General features: G+C 41.0%; 1 protein-coding gene across 1 annotated transcript in view; it reads right to left on the bottom strand.

The window, feature by feature from the left end:
• Positions 1-3,248: 3,248 nt before the first annotated feature.
• mid2 (midline 2) overlaps positions 3,249-18,307 on the bottom strand; it is a 105,666-nt gene continuing 90,607 nt past the window's right edge. Inside the window, exons 10-11 of the mRNA XM_079168100.1 lie at positions 7,744-7,951; positions 3,249-7,397 (exon numbers count right to left, since the gene is read on the bottom strand). Of these exons, the coding sequence (XP_079024226.1) occupies positions 6,974-7,397; positions 7,744-7,951 (632 nt within the window). The 3' untranslated portion in view covers positions 3,249-6,973. The remainder of the gene's footprint in view (positions 7,398-7,743; positions 7,952-18,307) is intronic.

The following is an 18,307-nucleotide window of genomic DNA, read 5'->3' as shown; positions in this document are numbered from 1 at the left end:
AGCCACAACACATCTTGACTCACCTGTCGGAACGAGATTGTAGGCCTCGTGCGCCGCAAAATCCTCCTCAATCTGCTCCAGATTCAACTTTGCTGCTGTTTATACTCTCCGTCCGTCCCACTGCGGTCGTCACAGCTTTCAGACATTTTGAGCTGGATGAAGCTGCAGTCAGATTTGGTAACACACGGTAGAAAGGCCTCACGCGCCTCAATGGAGGTAAACGTTCCTCAATGGGACACTCGCGTGGAAGTCACCGCTGGAGGATCCAACTGGAGAATTTAGCGTTCAACGTTTAGACAGAAAATCTGAATGCACCTGTTCAATAACACCTGTTTGATTTGCGTCATTTAGCGTAGGGTGGCACTATTATTTCCTGCTATGACGAAGGTTTGACGTTCATCTGACTGGCTGGCACAAGCCAATCAGATGTCAGGCCTTCGCCATAGTGGGATTGGTAATTTGGTGGCTGTGTGACGTATGTAGGACAGGAAATAAGTGTTTAAGATTGTCCAGACTAGTTTTTTACTGTATGGAGTTACAATAATGCTAACCATAACCACATTTTATAATGATATGATCATTAATTCTATTTTGTTGTTGTGCATTTATTGTACGAATCAATAACTGCTACCCCAGAAAACATAAGAGCAAAGAAAGACACATAGTTAGACTATTTATCTATTTATTTTAACATTCACATGTCTTCTCATCAGCCACAGGACTGGAAAAAAAAGAGTCTGGAATGTGTCTATTCGGCAATTTCTGAACGTATTCAGGAAGGATTCATAGGAAGGAAATGAAAAAAAAGTTCTGCTAAAACAGCATTCAGAGTTGTAGAGTTAGAATTTAGTTGAATTTCTTTTTTTTTTTGGGAGACCAGTGGGGAGAACATTACAATAATCTATAGCCTGCTGGATGAAGGCGTACATTAGCCTTTCAGTGTTCTCTGGAGAGACAAATTACCTGACCTTGGTGTATTTCAAAGGTGAGATAAAGCAGTTTGGTCAAATCTCTAAAGCTCTTTGAAAACTATTTTGTGAATAGAAGCATGAGAAGATTCAAACTTTGCTGCTGGACAAAGTGTCATGAAGTAATGGCCCATTTAGGAAGGAACAAATAATAATAGTAAAATAATAATAATTATAAGAACAACAAATAATCTAGATGTGAATGGATGAATTATGCTTTCATCAGGTGAAACTAAAAGCCACAGGTGGTGATGAAATGCTCTCCACCATGTAGACTTTTCTTTGGTGTAATTAGAGAGTTGTTGTACACCACATTAGATGCTTCGGTGACAAATGACTTAACGAGCTACACAGGGAGTCCTAATTATTCTACAATTAGAAATATAATTATGGGTTTGCTGCAACGGCTGCTTGCTAGTTGGCTAGCAGTGTGAGGGAGCAGAGACAGAGTGAGCATCGCATTTAAATGCCAGCTAATCTTTCAAAGTGCTCAGGCCTCCAATCACAGCCCCACTTCTTAAATTGCGGACTGCACTGGACCAAGTTATGTCAATGATGTTTGTAATCCATCATTGTAAAACTACTGCTTCAAATGTACCGAGAACAAGTAGCAACCAGTGTCCAGACTACTGCTCTGCTAACCTAACTGACAGAGTTGTCAAGTGTTGATCGAGTGTTGGCAGGTAATGGATAATAATTGGATTTCCCTCAACCTTTCAGTGTTATGTCAGTGGTTGTTAGGTTGCTAAGTCAATTGACAATCTGCATCATGTGATGATCAGTCTGCAAATTCTTGTGGAGTCAAACTGTGTTCAATGAGCTCACGGTCTGGAGAAAGTTAAGAACAAGAGGAAACCATATACGTTGTTATTACACTTCAATCCAATATAATCAGTCAGAGAACTGAGGTCAGAGTCTGGTGGTGTTAATCTGTTTTGCACAATTTATTCATCCAATAAAAGCTAGAGGTTTTGGCTTGATTTACATAAAGACTGTATAACTCCCCTGAAAGTGTCTTACGTCATGCATCAACATTGTTGCCGTTTGTATGCAAACAGGAAACCTGTGTTGAGTTTAAAAGCATGTTAAGTTCAAATGTAATTTCCTCGAAAGAGGACCCGAGTAAATAATGTTGTATCATTAATTATGTTGAACTCTATGTTTAACCGTAGACAATTATCACATTTCCCGTGTTCAGCTGACCTTCTGTGCTCTGACTAAGACTCAAGGTTATGTTATCTTTTAATTTACTGGAATTAATGAGTTGAAAGTGCATCAACTGAATTCTGTCTATATTTCACCCATAATTAGAAACAAATTACATAGTTCTTTCTAAGAAACTACTTGGAATCAAGACCCATGAAATAAAGCATTATCTTCTTTTGCCTGGTGTGCACTGTGCCAGACACTGAATGAAACAGTATAAAGCTCGACTCAATAAACTATTCTCCGGTCCTGAATTGTTTTTGGACTAACTAAACACACATTTTTTAGCTTTAGGGTAAAACATTTGCACAGATTTGCACAGACCATCCAAGGTCAAGGGGATGATGTATGTGTGCGATGCCATATTGTTCCCCGAGGGAGTAAATTCATCTTTTCAGCAGGGGGCAGCAGTGTAGGGTCAGGTGCTCAACAGTAACCTTGCAGTTGATCTGGTTCATACTGCAGGGCAGACACAGGGTCAGATGGCCAAATAATACACACGATAGCACCATATAATAATAATAATAATGTTTCTGTACCCACACTTTTTTTTCACCTCATATACTGATTGATATATTCTTTCAATGTTTTAGCGACTGAGATTCCCCTGCTTTCCCCGTGACACTGTGACAACCGTCCTGCCTCACATGAAAAACAAAATACGCAGACATATTGGTCCTCATTTCAGGGCCAGTGTGTGTTAGTGCCATGCTTGCAGGCAGTGTTGGGACCCATGCTCTACAGTACTATGTTGTAGTAATGAGGCACTTGTGCCAGTGATGACAGATGAGGGCTAAGAGGGCATAGTCCTACTAACACCACCCTGAGTTTTGGATGACCTGCCAGCCTGACTCTGCCTTTCATCATTCCAAGGTTCAGCCGTTTTGTAAGCTTTGGGCTGCAAATCGGTGTCCAAACTACACACCAGAGATCAGAGGCACTGTTCGTGTCGGACATGCCTCTCAAAAACAGATTTTTATATTTTCATGAGCATAAAACATCAACATCTTAAAGGAAGAACTTTTAGACACAGCTGAGATAAAGAATCGGGACTCCAACACATTTGGGATCAGACTTTTAATTGGACTTAAATTCACATAAATAACATTGGTTCATATATATTTTGTATATTATACAACTTTATATAATATATATTTCCCCCTATGATTTACATTCCTCTCTGGCTAAAATTATCTCTCATATCTATGGAAACAGAAAGCCTTGCATGAATGCAACGCTGCCTTTTTTTTTTGTGCTGTTCATCAAGGTCCAAATGCCAAAAGGAGAGGAGCGCGTTTCTCATGAGTCGTAAAAAATAATTTCCCAAGTTACACAAACAGAAAAGCAAAAACGGAGAATCTATTGCATTGTCTCTAGGGTTTTACACTGCACTACAAGGAGTGGGTAGCTATTGAAAATCATTCACCGTATATTATATTTTACTGTATTGACTTGTGGCACAAGAAAGGAAAAAGCACTGCAAACTATCTGATAGGCATGGTAATGAACATTTAGTTTTGAAGTGTTCTTGTCATGGTTTCTGTGTTGTTTTTTTTTGCAAAGAAAAAAAAAGAGAATATGCTTGATTCAAGATAAGAAACCCCATCGTGAAGATAAGGAAAGAGTTATGAACCTGCAGCAAGGTCACGTAATCATGCAGTGACCCAGCCAAGCGCCCTTGCACAGATGAGTTGAGCTTGTCAGTCTGGATCACAAATCAACACATGACCGCTTCGAGCCTGTGACCGACATTATTCCACAAGATGGGTGGATATCTGGAAGTCAGGTAACATTCACGAAACTCCCTGACAGAAAGAAAAGACAACCCTCTCCTCATATTGGAGCTCCTCCTGCATTGAACAGCGGATTATCTCTGTCGCCTGCAGCGCTCACGCAGTCAATATCTCCATCAAACAATAATGACTGACGCATCATCACACAGTTTCCCTAAAAGAACGCTGCAGGTTGAAAGATGCACTGAGAGGACACGACATGTCATTATCACTATCTTTCCATAGCTGAGAGTTTTACATCCCCGGATCTTTGCTTAAACTCATCAATACGTAATCATGGTTACGAGCAAATGACTGAAATCAGTGTGTGTGTTTTCAAGGTCGAGCAAATCATAGCTTGTCAATACAAATGTTACATGACATTCAACATTAAGTATATACCTGGTGATGTGTAAAAAGAGTGATAATGGCTGTGAGTTGTCAAATCTAACAAGATGGTATGTAAAACATCTGCTTTTTATTTTTTTTTCCAAACACAACCTCAAGTGTCACTGTCACAAGCCCTCCTTACTGTTTCTGCTACACAATCTCGGAAGTCTGCATAAACTATGATACATATTTGATTGTCTGAATTGGAGCCACTACCTGAATATCAAACCAGAGAGAAACTGTCACCCACACCAGGCCTTCAAATCCAAAAAAAAGCAAACAATGGATCCAGCTACAGCTTCTATCTGAAAAGTGTTGGGTGACAACAAGAGGTCAAGTCAGCTGTAAGCAAATATGCAGGTGAGTCGGTCTCTGATGAAAAACAAGGTTGAACTTGAAAGAGCTACTTAAATTACCCAGTGAACCGGTGTGGGATCCTACAATGTTTCATGCATTTATCACAACAAGGCCAACCTAAACGAAACATGACATGTGTGTAGGCTGGTGTGTGTATGTGTGTGTGTGTGTGTGAGTGTTAACAAATCACAGAGGAAAACACAATCATGCCATGACATTGCGACAGACAGCAAGTTAAAGTGTTAACCCCCTCCTTCCCTGATTAGTTGAAAACAGCTTTTTTTTTATAAACAACTATTAGTTTATCATAATTTCATCATGATAAAAAGCGCATAAACATCACCATAATCATATCCCTTTTCTAAACAAGATAAAGTTACTATATGCTATTGAAGAGAGTCGTGGGGAGGAAAAGTAATTGGTCGCGTTCAAAGCGCAATGAAAACACCGTTCTAACTTTACAGCAGGGGCTTCTGAATCTGTGTAACATTTGTTCTTTTCATATTCAATTGGGAATCCAAAATCAGAAGCTGAAAAAAATGATTTGAGATGCTTGTTTGAATTTTCCAATTTTGGATTCCTATTGAATGTGAAAAGAACAATTGATACACCGATTCTTCTGGTATTTTACCACAGATTAGACAACAACAGCAACAAAAAACAGTTTAAACTGTATTTTATTGCAATACTTTGTAATGGTTGATATCCAGTATCCATCATCAATTATTCACCTTTATTTATTTTTTTTATAAATACGAGTATGAAAAGGTGATGTAGATTTTTCTGAGTGAACACAACCAGCAGTAGTGCTAGTTGTCACTTTCCCTCCCTATTACATCCCTGCCACTCAGCTCAGTCTACTTTAATACTCATAACGGGCAAATAGTGTTAACTAAAAAGTGCATCATTAATATGTTGAGATCGTCATAAAAGTAAACCCTCTTTTTTTGTCATAAATAACACTTTCTTTCCTCTAATATTCAATAAACCTCTTATTATACAAGTTGAGTAGTCGCATAATGCAAATCTACTCCCTGTGATCATATTAATATCTGGAAGCAATGTTAACACTTCCTGAAACTTGGAAGCTACAGCCCACCAAAACAAAGAAGACTGCTGAATCAAATCTAGGAGGAAGATCAAGGAAAAGACTTTAGCAACGACCACTTACAGCTACAACACATGGAAAGTGATGTGATTGCATGTAATTGCATTAGCAAGATGGTAGCATGTAGTTCACTCGATAAAGTGGAGTCAAAGAAGGCACATCAATATTCAAAGGAAGAAATGTTTTGGGACATACGCTTGTTTTCTTGTAGAGCGTTAGATTAGAAGAATGATACCACTCTCATGTCTGTGCGCTAAATATGAAGCTATACAGCCAGCAGGTGGTTAGCTTAGCTTAGAACAAAGGCAGGAAACAGGAAAATGGCTAGCCTGGCTCTTTCCAAGCTAAGGTAAAAAAAAAAACCAACTTATTTTGCAACTCCTTACAAGCTCACAAATCTTAATTGTTTAACTGGAAATGCAAAACGGAGAGTGTAGTTTTACTGCTTTACGAGTCTTTATGCTATGCTAAGCTAACTCGACTGCTGGCTCTAGCTTCATACTTCGCATACGGATATGAGAGTAGTATTAGTCTCATCTAACTCGCCAAAAATGTGTAAATTTAATAATTTCAAACTATTCCTTTAGCTGCTAATTAGTTTAAAGTTTAATTTAACTTTTGTCAGATTTAGTTCACAGAAATATGGACGATTTAAAATAAAGTCAAAACTTATAGTCTGAGGATTGTTCAGTTTTTTAAAATTTTTATCGCTGCCTCTGCATTGTGCTGTGTTTTTAATCTACCAGGTGAGATGTGATCTCACTGTTCACATGTTGTAACTTCAAACTCTAAATGGCTGATGAGAACATTCCCTCCTTGGTCTTCTGCCTGGGGTCAGATGAGGAGGAAGATAAATCAAAAAGGAAGACCTTAAATGGTCATAAAACCAGATGTCCAGCCCGTCCCTCAGTGACTCCAGAGCCTCAGATCAATTTTAGGTCTACTGACAGTTGTAGTCAGGAGGCCTTGCTCCTATACACTGATGTATTTGCAAAGCATTGAATGGCTACAAACTAACATGACTGACATGTTTCCAGACAGGTGTGTATATCTCCAAAACTTTCTAAATTCATGAGAAAGTTACTGGTCCGCTCTCAATGTCGTTCAGCTCCCAATCAACCTTTCAGTCCCCGGGTCTGAGTGGACTCTGCTCGGCCTTGAGTGAGCCTTTTTCAGTGGCAGGTCTTCATCCCGGTCAAGTATGGCGACTCTTGTCGGCACAGGCCCATCTGCTGCTGTTGCTGCTCTTCGAGATCTGTGGCCACGCCATCGACAAAGTCGGGGACGGGTAGCCCTGAGAGTATCATGACTGACTTGTTCCAGATCATGAAAGTGGGTACAACGGGCAGGAGGAAGGAGACTTCAAAGGTGTGAATGTGCTGGGAGTTCATGGCGTCATAGAAGGTCAGTGAGTTGTTGTCGTAGTCCAGCAGGACACCCAGCCGCCTCAGCTGCAGGCTTGCCTCCACCAGCATCTCCTTGCCATCGTGGCGCACCATAAAGTTGTTGTTGCAGCGCGAGAACACCCATGAGGACGAGTTCTTGCCACTCCATTCGTTTTTGGGGGCTGATTTGTAAGCCACGCCGATGGCATACCTGCAGGGAAGGAACATTTTGGAATGTATTAGTGATCTGAAACCGGAGTCGTCCTTAATGACTTTACTTGCACAGTCAAGCTACCTCATGCTGAGGACACACAAGATAGGCACGGGCCCTTTGGGTCTTTCCTGCATGAAAAGGTCTACTTCAGAGCCAATTAGTGAAAAGAATATAAATAGGATAAGTATATACACTGTGTGCAGTGTGTGTGTGTGTGTGTGTGTGTGTGTGTTTTGTGTGGGTTTGCATAACAGCCTAGATTTAAACTCCATAGAGAAAGATATTTTGGTTTATCGAGCCTCCTTGCAGGCTTATATAATGCAGTCTTTTGTGTGTTTCTTACCATGTGGATGCTCCCAGCAGCACCTCCCAGTAGTGGCCCCCGCTGTCAATGAAGACATTACCAGCTGCACCATAGGAGCCCGTGCCGCTGAAGCGCTCCGGGGTGTGGCTCTTCTTCAGCGAGCTCTCGTCCTTCTCCATGGTCAGACAGTCGTTGGACAGACGCAGCTTCTTGTGGGCCGTCTTTGGATCTAACTTGAAGGGTTGACCTGCAAAGAAATGTCATGCTTTTAAGCGCCCATTACTGTGTGTTGGCAGCTAATGTTGTTGCTAATGATAACGACCATATAACAATCATCATTATCCCGAACATCATTAACATGATCATTTTTTTTTTTGGCAAACTGGCACCTCTATCTAAAATCACAGTTCACAAAGTTTCTCCCTGAAAGGCATAAAAACGGTTACATGATGCAACTAACACGGAGACAAAAAATGATTAAAAAAATACATCAAATTTAAATGAGTTACATAAAAGCAAGGCTAATACAATTCCCTGCAATCCCTAAATGTAATCACTGTAGCTCACGAGTAGTTTCCATTCTTTTTTATCATGAGATATTTTTCTCCTGATAATATTTATGTTGCAGTACAGATGCAGTGCAGCGACTGGAAGAGAAGTCACTGTGCAAGTTTTAGATTTAAGAGCCATGTAATGTCTTGTTGAACAGAAATATGTGTTGCCTACAGAGCTTCTTTGTATCATAAACACAAGGCAAAACAAATCTGAAATATAACATTTCGCAATTTCAATTTATTGACAAATACGTTTTGTGGTTGTCATCCCTGGATATTTTATAAAGATACCACAAGAGTGTGAAAGCGCTGAGAGTGAGAATGAAAATTAGAGCAAGATTTTAACTGAGAGCGGCAGCAAAAGACGGAAATAAATACAGAGTGGGGCGAGAAGCGCTCGCAGAGAACTCACAGAGAGAGACAGAAAAGGAGAATGTTTGAAATACAAGGGCGAGAGTCGAAACTTCAAAGCCTCTCACAGCCTTTGGTGAAAACATTTTATAACAGTGGAGGAAGCCACCCGGCATTCTCCTCAGTGCCTACTGCCTTCCATCACACAGACTTGGAAATTAGCTGAAGGAAATAGCCTTCACTTCCACTGCAGTAGGTAGCTGTTGAGGCTATTCAGTGGAAATGCTGCTATCCGGTTGCAACAATTCAATTTGCAATGACACCAGTAATTTGGGTGTAATGGGTGGAAAATTGAGAGGGTAAAAGTAGGTGAGTGGCAGAGAGAGAGCGAGTGGAGTTAGGGAGTGAGGAGAGAAGTTGAGGGGATAATATGAGGCCGAAGATTCAGCAGAGGAGCCCCTCTCTATGTCCATAATGTGTGTGTGTGTGTGTGTGTGGCTTCATGGAGGTCAGCCACGTCCCTTCCAGACCTGACATTTAACTCTGACACCTCTCATCTCATCTCTCAGCCTCCCTGAGCCTCCCACAGCTTAATGAGCGACACAATGAGGACCCCGACTCCTCCTCCCCTCCCGCTATCTGTCCTTTCCTTCATCCCCCCCCCCCCCCCCCCCCCCCCCCCCCCCCATTCTCTCATTCTCATCCTCTCTCCCTCTCCAATAATCCGCGTGGTGAGTGTGTGTTACCGCGTGTGGATATGAGACGACGAGGCCAATGTGCTGCTGGCAGCCAATTACATTAATGCGCTCTCTTCTTTGAACTGCTTATCGCTGCCAGCGCAGCCATTTCCAAACACTGGGGCTCTGTCATGCCTTTCCAGGGGATGACTCCTGAGAGCCAGGCCGGGCCCGAGGTTGGGGAAGGGGAGACACACGTGACGGTAGAGGACAAGACACAGACACAGACACACACACACACACACACACACACAAACACACAATCACACACACACACAGACAGAGCATCAACTCCGGCCTATACACATGCAAACATACAGTAAAGTAAGTGGCCGGGAGGAAATGTTTTGAACCAACGCCAGCAGGATTCTTGTAAATGGAAAAAGTCATGCGTTGTAAGCTTTGGTTTAAATGGTGACTTCTTCGTACGTAAGAATAAATGTATATATACACACGAAGCTGGTAGGATACTCAAAATAAAACTGAATTTGGAGGTTTGCACAAGCAAAATGGCAGATGCACCACTTAAAGAACTCTTGGACTTGTTTTTAATTGGCATAGTGATGGCAGACTGGCAAAGTGAACTGTCCGCAATATTCACACAACCCTCAAGGCATCATTGTTTGCAACTGCTCAACACTGTCATGTGATGTGAAGTACAATTTTTACTTCCTGTTTTGAAAAACGTGCAAACCGTGTCAACACCCAACATGAGTCACAAACTTATCAATGGCGGAAAGTACGTTTACTTAAGTACGTTTACTTAAGTATTTACCTCTGTATTTTAATGTTATGCTGCTATATACTTATGAGAAGAGGAGAGAGAAGTATTATACATTTTGTTCTACTACATTTTATCTGACAGCTTTAGTGACTAATTACTTTCCTGATTATGATTTTACAAACAAATCACAAGATCAGTTTGTAAAACGTGACACATTGTTCGAAAACAGCTTCATTTAAATGTTGCTTACATTTAAAGGCTTCAAGAATAATAAAACCTTTTTACAATATACAAAATAATTCAACAGTATGAAAGACATCATTCTGCATTACACTTGCACTTTTGACAGTACTTGCTTCTAATACTTCTGTCCTTTTTACATGAAGTCTGAATGCAGGACTTAAGTATACTCTACATTGAGTACTTCTTCCACTTCTTCACAGAAGATCATTCACGTTGCAGAGTTGCCATGAAATGAATAGACCTGCAGTCACAGTGAGTATAGCGGTATTTGCTAGCAGCCCTCAGAGAACATGCCCAATTTGATTTCTACTGGAGAGCTACACTGATGGCCTTAAGGCTGAAGAACGAGTGTGTGGTGCAATACATCAGCAAGAAGACCAAGTCCAAATAAGAAAAGCAGATGTAGCCTGTACGTCTAAGAAAGTTCAGAATCCTTTTACATCAGCTGCCTGCAGAAACACACACACACACATACACACACATTGCATTTAAAAAACAGAGATGACACTGTTTATTTTCAATAATATACAATCTGATAGCACGGGAGTGTGTATATGTGTGTGATTTAGAAACAAAGACAGGACAAGATAATGGCATAGTATATCACACAGACCGGATTTGTAGGTCTGTGATCAGTCTGCTCCCGCTCTGTAATACAGTAGCAATTAGAAATGTTTCCAATTGTCTGCAGAGGTAATAAGTGCTCTCAGTTTGAATGCCTTGAAGCTGTGCATTGTTACGAACTAGGAAGTAATAAATGGAAACTTGTACAACCCAAAAGATAAAGTCAAAGAAAGAGGGGAGAAATAAAAGGGGAGAGTGTTGGGGGAGCATTTATAAAAAGCAATTTCATTCCAACTTCATTACGACGGGTCCTTGTTGGAATACTTAAAGTGGGATAACATCTGGGTAATCGACTTTGTTTCAATTCAGTTCATTTTTTTTCCCCACTGGTTCACATTTTCGCTGAGGGATATATTGAGCAGACTCAGTAAAGAGGGAGATAGAAAAAAAAAAAAAATCTATTTTTACTGCATAACCTCCAGTAGAAACAGCAGCATCGGGGACGTAGAGAGCTCTCTAGAGCTCCAACACAACCGTACGTATCGTTACACATCTCTGTTGGACTTGTCAATCATTCCAAGTCATTAAAATGCATAGCTGCGTGCCACTTGGCCTCTAATTGACTGATCCATATGTAATGTGGTGTGTAATCCAACAGTGCTGTCTACTAAAACACGGATTAACACTGGCGACATTAAAAATGCATGAATCAAGTAACATGGCTATAGCACAGCAGGCGGTTGAGGTGCACAGCAGGTGTATTCCTGGCACTGTGTATCACATCCTGTATTCTCGCCTCTAACTGGGCAGTTTTGTTTGTCTCTTTCTACTCAATATCCACAAAAAAGTAAAATGTCTGTGTAGTAAGGAGCAAAGACAAACAGTAGTCACTGATCTTCTCCAACTTCACCCTTTAATGAACTCAGCAGAGTCTTCAGAGAGCAGTGCTAGAAAATCATTTCGGTAAAGCTTCTGCGTCTGCTTAGAATTTCACTGTGATTAAGGAGCCGTTTTCTGGAAGGAAAGTTTCTCTGATGGTTCGTTAGAGTAAAAACATGTGAAAGATTTTTTTTTTTCCTCAACAGGAGTCACTGTCAGTACTATCGGTTGTGTGTAGAATTTAAGCATTCATTAAAACTCGGCTTCTGTGTTAATAATTCAGTCTTTACTCCTGTATCAATGCACATGTATTTACTGTACATTTACTTTGCATAAATAACGGCTTGAAAGATCGATTAATTAATATCAAGGTCCGCTAGGTGAGGTGTGCTCGGAGCTCACATTTTTTGGAGAAAAAAAATATTTAAAAAAACTGCCAGCCAACTGGAATTTTAACGCACTACCAATCTTCCCTCTGCACCTGCTGGCATTTTCATCTGTTCAGTGAATGAAGGACGATGCTTTGAGCTGGCGAACACATCACAGAACTCTTTGTTGTCAAGAGCCAAAAGCCAAATGACAAAACACAGTGATATATTGCCGTTTAATGGGAAAACTCTGCTCTAATTAGCTTGTTTGTTCCCTGCTGTCGTAGTTAAAAAGTTGTTGTTTTTTTGCATCAATGACAGCCCTGGAAATGTTACAGATTAAACAGACAGGTTAAAGGATATTATCAGCAAATCCCTTTAGGCCCAACGCCAACAATGAGTGAGTGCAGCATCAAGCCCATCGGTTCCTAAAGAAGGAAATCTATAAAAACGAGTCACAAATATTTAGTTTCATTTAAGTTTTGAAAACTTTCTTCAGTAGCGTTTGCAATGTTACTCTAACAGGAGTAAATCATGCATTTGTTGGGACTATTTTCAGCTGCAGACAACAATGGAGGTGCATGGTGCAGTAAGTAGGGAGGGAAGTAAGCAAAATACAATGTTATTTTTTTATCTTTTCATGAGAATAATAATAAATACCACCGGCCTTATCTTTTAAGCAGTGCTAGGGAGATGATGTCCATTTTTACTGCAGTTCTTACTGCTTCCTGATACAGTTGGAGAGAAAGGTGCTGCTCTTTCCTCATTTTTACGTTAATCTACTTCAAAGCAGGACCTTCCTGTCCTTGACGAGAACATATTTCAGTTTGTCTTCGCTTCTCCCCTCCTTTTCTGTTTTTGTAGATATTTCGTCAGCATGTTTTGTCTTCAATTGACAGCTCACAGAAGACATTGACAGGAACAACGGGAAAGAGAGCAACGGGAGTGACATGCAACAAAGCTCTCCCACTGGAGAGAAACCCGGGACATCGTAATCACACAGTGTGCATGATATACCACTATTCCATGGGGACACCTGTCTCTCCTCTCCTGTTGTATCCTCCCCTTCACCCCCTTCTCTTCTTCTACTCCAAACACTCCTCTTCTCTCATCTCCTCTCCACCTCCAACTGTTTACTTTAGGGGCTGTGTGGTAGCTTGAGGCCTGTCGTCAGAGATGCATGTTGGGTAAATATTATTGCAGGTCCTTCAACAGGAAGTAAAGAGGGACGTGTACCCCTCGGGCACTTTGACAAGTGATATTTTCAGCCAGGATTTTAGCCGCTTACTCAACGCAGGGACTGAGATCTGAGAACAACGTGTAATGCACACACACACACACACACACACACACACACACACACACACACACTCTGGGGTGTTTGCCGACTCCCTGCTTCGTACACACAATATGGACGCCCAGAATAGTTTACCAACAGGATGACGGACATAATAAAGTCAACAGTCCAGTGTTTGACTGTCAGCACTGTAATTCATTCAGATTAGCTTTTGTTTTGACACAAACAATATGCTCACTCAAAATAGAGCCTCGTATTCAATTGTAAACAACAGAGCTGCTAAATAAAGACATATTTAAGCCAGAATTTATGTTGTTGGTACTCCTACTTTACACCATCCGGTAGCTTTGTACTCCAAAATGACAAAATGTTGGATGTTGATATTAGAGGGCTTTAAACTGTGGGACAAGTGCTACCAGGAGGCTCCACTGCAGCTGGTCATTGTGGAAGCACACAATTGTACCTCAGCCGAACAGGATCTCACCAGAGTTGGCAAACCTTTCAGATGCGCCATTCACATTTACAAAATTAGGTAATATAATCATGGTTTTACCTTCCGGTAAAATTACATTTTAAAACCATTTCAGGAAAGCAAATATCAGTGCGCATGAGAATGCAACGAGTAAAACATATATTCCACATCAAAGGTCTTCGGAGAAACGTCAAAACATCTTAAATAACGACTGTTCTTGGCCTGGGTCCATGTGCTGAATCTATAGCTGAGGAAATCACGTCTTGAAGTGGACTTCCACATGCTCACATAATTAAATCAGACACAATAAACAGTACAGACTGCTTTCTCTGACAGAACCAGATAAGTCCCTGGCCTGCAGTATGGAATACTCAGCTCAGAGGAGAGACAACACAGATACAGACGCATCCTGCATGATAATGATACTGTAAGATCACTGTAACAGTCTACACGCCGCTGATACTACCGAGTCTGACTTTGAACCCTTTCTTCCGTCCTCAATTAACAAACCGCTTCCGTCTCTGTAACTTTGTTTATTGTTGGTATGAAGTCATTACTGAGACAGATAATGAAAAGCATAATCAAGGCACAGTCTGATAAAAGCCTTCTTTATTAATTTGGGCTCTTGCTCTGTCAGCCGCCACTCTAGAAAGTCGTGACCAAACTCGGATGCAACCTTAATTCAATTTCATGCTTGTGAATGGCTAAAAATACGGCGCTTTAAACACAGATATAATGATGTCAATGTTGCCAACAAGAAGATGCGGCTTTGACTTATTAATGTTAAAATAACTGGATATATTTTTGGACTGATTTAATTAGATAGGCTTCCTTATTTTTGTTTTTCATACAAAACAAAAACGGCTATATTGTAAATATTTAAAAAGGGGTGAAAATCAGTCAGTGAGAGAAAAATCTGTGCAAAACCTGAGCCTTATGAACAGAAAAAGTACTTTTATTCTGTATTTTATTAACAATATTACTGTTTGATTGTTGATTTAAGATTTAGAAAATGTAACTGGACCAGCAAGAGTACAATTTTGCGATGTGACTCACTCAGGCATGGACCGTATTAATGGGTAAAAAGCAGTGGATTGAGGGCACTCGTGTCTGCAGACACTCATCCCTGCAAAGAGCTATTTGGTGTCTTCTATTCGTTCAACACTCTCCTTCTCTCACTCTCAATCTGTCACTTTTCATCCACTTTCATATCCCTCTGTCTCTTTGTAGGTTCCTCCTTTCACTTTAGAGGTCGCGTAGAAGCCTGGTCACAGTACGCTCTGAGGTATGATGATAGCAATAGAAGGTCACACACACACACACACACACACACACGCATGCACGCACACTTTCTCCTCTACTGCCTTCCTCTTCATCATACTTAATTCATACGTGTTTCAAGAAGCTGTGGGTTACTTCACATGTTAGCTGTGAGAATCTAACAGCACAGTGATACTTCTACAGTATAGTCTACAGCGAGCCACTCAATGAGTGGTTTCATTGGAGTGACCTAAAAAGCTTTTGAAAGCTTTAAGACTTCACAACATGGTTTTAAATGTTGTCTCCATCAAGCCAACTGAATTGCACGAGACAGGACTGCAGCAGAGGTGTGAAGCCATTAAAAGAGTACTCCACTGTTTTAGCAGCGCACTCCTACAACGTTGTGGGACTCATGGTGGTGAGTTAAATACAAAGCAGGACCAGAGATGTTATCTTTTATTTGACTTTGTGCATATGCCTCCACAAAAAGGCTTTTGTAAAACTTTTTCTCAAATATGCAGTAAAGCTCCCCAGGTCTTGGGGAGTAAACAGACTTCCACTTTAATGTTCCTATCATGATATATTCTACCGTCAACATATACCTTTATGGTTTCCTGATTTAAATAGACCGCATGCTGTTTGGCCACCATTTGATAAGCGGACCGTTTTTAGACCGATGTCTAAGGTCTTTGGGGCGAACTTTGTCTCTGCTGCTGTAACATTTAATCAACTCAACGCAAGTTGCTGCATTTGACCTTTCTCATGCGATTGCACAAATAGCTACAAGCTAACGTTATTCCAGGTATCTTCATAGCGATGCTGAGCGGGGTCCTTGAAGGCAGACAGACGTTGCCTCTCTACCAGAAAAAACACAAAAAAACCACACACAAATGTGTACACAGACTGGGTTTCTGTTATATCGCTGTGGGATTACAGCAAGCGTGTCTGGCCTGTCCTCGCCATGAGACCACAAGTTGGTGGCATCTTGAGTTGAAACGATTTACCACTGGGAAGAATTGACAGAAGAGGAGATTGTATACCATGGCCAGAGGTAACAGAGGAACAGCAGGCCAAGCGAGGGGTTACAGAGGGACATAAAGGAGAAACATGGAGAGTTGGAGGCCATAAGAACACAGGCTTTAACAATGCCTCTTAAAGTTCAGGAGAAATAACACAAGCCTGTGTTAAATTCCTTGATTTCTTTCCAACACGAGCAGTTCCACAAACTTTGTTTCAGTTGTTAACAATCGGTTGTTCAGAGAGATAAGAACACGTGTGTTGTAATGCAAAACTGAATGAGCTTTTCTTAAGCATTGTGCGCTGTGATTGTCCTCCGAGGTTAAACTATCTATTCTCTTGCAACATCTGTGGTTACGGAGAAAACAGATCATATGTATACTACATACCATAATTTACGTCATGCAGTTGAAAAAAAAGGACAGATATGGCACCACAAAGGCAAGCGCAGGAGTGCACGATCGACACAGTTCGCTGCTCAAATTTGTTTTACACATGCAGCGCAGCATTTATGGGTGTACTTAGGAGTTACTCTTTCGAACAGACGGGGCTGTGATGCACGACTTTCCAGTATCTGCGCGACTTGTCACTGCCTTCTTTGCTTTGCAAGCCTCTGCCTGAAATATATGATGAGCTTAGGCTAAAAGCCTCCAGAGCCTCATTTTTTCATCTTAAAAAAGAAATGTGACAGCTAAACCCTCCAATATAGCCACAGACAGAAAGAGAGACTTCAAATGCACGGAACATAATTTTTCTCAGCTCAAAAGCTTGCTACTAGAGCTCGTACATCAGCGTAGTCTGGAGAGAAACCCAATAAGAACTGTCAACGTGAGATATTTGTGATCAATTTTGTTGTGACCCATTTTGAATCCAAAAACACTGCTCGACTTCACCAGAACAGATGAGCGAGGCACTTTAATCTGAATACCAATTATTCTGAGAAGAAAAGGCGAAGTACAAAGACATATGAACAGACATAATGCAGGTAAACATGATGAAAACCACAAAACCTCAATCCTGGATACAAATATCCACTGTTATTTGTTGTTGTTATTAGGGCCCGAGCCGCCGACAACGTCGGGCCGGCGAAGGCCCTATTGAGTTTCTAAGGGTTCTTATTATTATGATTCTTATATTTGTGGGGAATGAGCTAGTAGGGGCACTTGCCATGCATGAAAACTCACCAAATTTGCACACCTCTCAGGTCTGGTGGAGAAACTCTGCTGCGCAAGGTTGCATACTTGTGTGTAAAAAAATGGCTCTCTAGCGCCCCCTACAAGGCGGGCCGGCCACGCCCCTCGGCCAGTTTGTCCGATTGACTTGAAATTCGACACACATGTCCGAATCCGCTAGATCTAAAAAAAAGCCTCTCAGACCCCGAAACTGCGCCTGGAAAAATTTTCCGCCATCTTGAATTTAGTGTAAAACACATCTTTGCGAACTCCTCCCACACGCTGGCTCCGATTGCTACCAAGTTTTCTGTGGATCATTATTGGATGTAGATCACTCAGATTTATCAAAAGCTTTTTGATATCTATTTGCGTTGAGAAGATATGGACCAATGAACTTCTTAGGGGCGTGGCTTAATATCAATTCACATAACTTCTCAACCCATTGTCGAAAATTCACGAAACTTTCAGCATATGTGCACATCGCATACCGCAACATACCCTGAGATTTTTGTTGCATTCAACCAATAGGGGGCGCTACAGTAAACCCGCAAAGTTGTGTTTTTTGGCACTTTTCGCATTTTGCAGCCTTCGTATTTTAACGAACTCCTCCTAGAGCATTTATGCGATCGACTTCATATTTGTTCAGGGTGCTCTTAAGACCTTTGTGATTAAAAATTATTAAAAGCTAGCGCTTTCGTCGAAGAACCTTGACGTGGCGTGGCGGCCATTTTGCATCATTTTTCTGAAAAATCAAGTTGTTATAACTCCAAGGTACATAATCCAATCCACACAAAACTTCTTGTGCATGATGCCACTTCAAGCCTGAACATACTTAAATTGAAAAAAATGAAATAACTCATAGCGCCACCTACTGGCTGAAGGAAATGTCATATTTTATACGTTTCTTTATTCCTCCTAGCCAGATGACCCGATTAGTCTCAAAATCAGTAAGGATAGTCTTAGGA

The sequence above is a fragment of the Pholis gunnellus genome (genome assembly GCF_910591455.1).
Source record: "Pholis gunnellus genome assembly, chromosome: 10".
In the NCBI taxonomy this organism is placed as follows: Eukaryota; Metazoa; Chordata; class Actinopteri; order Perciformes; family Pholidae; genus Pholis; species Pholis gunnellus.
Note: the sequence above shows the minus strand (reverse complement) of the source record. Positions and strands in the feature narration are given on the sequence as shown.